Source organism: Myotis lucifugus, unplaced genomic scaffold (assembly GCF_000147115.1).
Source record: "Myotis lucifugus unplaced genomic scaffold, Myoluc2.0 scaffold_263, whole genome shotgun sequence".
Taxonomy (NCBI): Eukaryota; Metazoa; Chordata; class Mammalia; order Chiroptera; family Vespertilionidae; genus Myotis; species Myotis lucifugus.
This window is the reverse complement of record NW_005871311.1, coordinates 177,628-179,875: the sequence shown is the minus strand read 5'-3', so window position 1 is coordinate 179,875 and position 2,248 is coordinate 177,628. Positions and strand designations below refer to the sequence as shown.

The following is a 2,248-nucleotide window of genomic DNA, read 5'->3' as shown; positions in this document are numbered from 1 at the left end:
ACAGACAGAGCGAGGATGAGGACGCGGGCTCTGAGGGGGCGGCTCCTGGCAGGGTGGGGGCAGGTGGAGATCCCCCCAAGGTGGAAGGCGGGACCAAGGAGGGGAGGGGAGGCGAGGCTCCACGGAGCTGTGGGAGGAGGTCTCCCCACACCTGCGTTTCAGGGGCCCCAGCCTCATGGCCAACAGCAGAGGACAGAGCGAGGCAGGTCAGACGCCGCATAACCCCCTGCCCGGCTGGGACGGGCAGAACCGGGCCCTTCAGCAGCTGTGTGCCCCCCCTGACACCCCAACCCGCCAGCCCCACTCCTGTGAGGTGGTCCCACGCCCTTACCTGGCTGAAGAGGTGGGATAGCACCGTGTCGGGTAAAGTGCTGGTGAGGCCCGAGAGCTGCAGGCCAAGGTGGGGTCAGTGTGAGCCCGCCCCGCCCCTGTCCCCGCCCCGCCCACCCCACCAGGGGGACCACGCTCACCTTGGTGGCGGCCCAGTCGATCCAGCCTTTGCCGTTGGGGTCAATGTTCATCAGCACCAGCCCCTCCACCAGGTCGGGGAAGATGAGCTGCCGGGAAAGGAAGACCGGGCTTGGGGGAGCGGGACGGGGGCAGGGAACCCCGAACTTCCCACCCACTCATCAGGCTGTGGAATTCTGGCCCTGCCTGTCTCTCTCACAGGGGTGGGGAGGGTCTGAGGAGGAGGACACGGTCAGTAACAGCTTCAAGATGCACCGATGACCCAACCCTGACAGCTGGGGACCTGGTGGCTCCACTGCCAGCTGCCCGGCTCAGCCTGCCCTCCTGGGAGCTTTCAAAATCCGTGGATTTATTTTGAATCTATGCCTATATCACTGTGTGTGTTTTTTTAAAAAGTCTATTTTTATTGATTTCAGAGAGGAAGGGAGAGGGAGAGAGAGAAACCTATGATGAGAGAGAAATCATGGATCAACCCCCTCCTGCACGCCCCCTACTGGGGATCAAGTCCATAACAGAGGCATGTGCCCTGACTGGGAATCACACTGTGACCTCCTGGTTCACAGGTCGAGGGCTTCCAACCACTGAGCCACACCGGCTCGGCTGTATCACTGTTTTCACCCCTTTTAATATATCGTTGGAAAGGCTGCTGTTGCAAAACTGAGGATTAAACATCTTCAATAGAACATCTTGTTTCTTTGCAGTTACAGACAAGGAAGCCCTCGTGATGTTGATCGTGGGGAACCAAAGCCTGTTTTTGGACGTGGGACCCACATTTTCGGTCGCACCGTCTGCCCGTGTTTAGGGGGCCATCTGCATACAGTGCTCATGTGATGTCCAGGGTGGGGTGGCGGGGCCTGGTCTACAGTTAACAAAATGTGTACGTGTTGGAACTGAAAGGAGAGTTGAAAATTCTTGGTCATTTCTTTGGAAGAAAGAAATCCTTTGGGTCCTGAAAAATGAAGTTTTTGTTTTTAAGGAAGAAAAGCCTGTGGCTCCTGCCGGACACGATGTTTTTGAAATGTGACTTTCACTAAAACCTCGCCAACTGAACATAAGAGTCATTTTTGGTTAAAACGGGGCTGGTTTAAATGTTTAAATATTACCGTAATTGGTGGATGAGTGGTTAGGATAATCCTTATTTTGTGGCTAGAGCAATTAGTTCTGCAGTTTGCTGATAACAGAAATTTTGGTTTTAGATAATAGTTAAGCAAGTTATAGTTTATACTCGAGGAAATGTATGGAAAAAGTAACCTTTTTTTTTAAAATCCTCACCCCAGGGTATTTTTTTCCATTGATTTAGAGAGAGTAGAAGAGAGGGGCAGAGGTAGAGAGAGAGAGAGAGAGAGAGAGAGAGAGACTGGTTGCCTCCCTGCACGAGCCCCGACCAGGGCCAGGAATTGAACCTGCAATGGAGGTGCGTGCCCTTAACCGGGAATCAAACCCAAGACCCTTCAGTCCGAGGGCTGATGCTCTAACCACTGAGGAACCAACCAGGGTGAAAAAGTAACCTTAAAAAACAGTGTCCTTAGGGACTAAGGGGAAAGAAGGCTTTTCCAAGTGAAGAGGAAGTGGGGAGAGGAGGAGGAGGAGGAGAAGGAAGAGCAGGAAAGTCACTGTGGCTGAAGGGCCGCCCCAGGAAGGCCAGCCCTGGGGTGGGGGTGGAGGGTGCAGGGGAAACTCACTGCAAACTTGGCCAGCACGTAGGCTCCGGCTCCCACTCCGATGCCAATCACGTACTTGAACCTGCAGGAGAGCGAGGCTGGTCACTCTAGGGCAGTGG

The 2,248-nt window shown here is 54.4% G+C and overlaps 1 protein-coding gene across 1 annotated transcript in view; it reads right to left on the bottom strand.

The window, feature by feature from the left end:
- NDRG4 (NDRG family member 4) overlaps positions 1 to 2,248 on the bottom strand; it is a 10,400-nt gene that overhangs the window by 5,806 nt on the left and 2,346 nt on the right. Inside the window, exons 2-4 of the mRNA XM_023762857.1 lie at positions 2,151 to 2,227; positions 471 to 557; positions 300 to 388 (exon numbers count right to left, since the gene is read on the bottom strand). Coding sequence (XP_023618625.1) covers positions 300 to 388; positions 471 to 557; positions 2,151 to 2,227 — 253 coding nt within the window. The remainder of the gene's footprint in view (positions 1 to 299; positions 389 to 470; positions 558 to 2,150; positions 2,228 to 2,248) is intronic.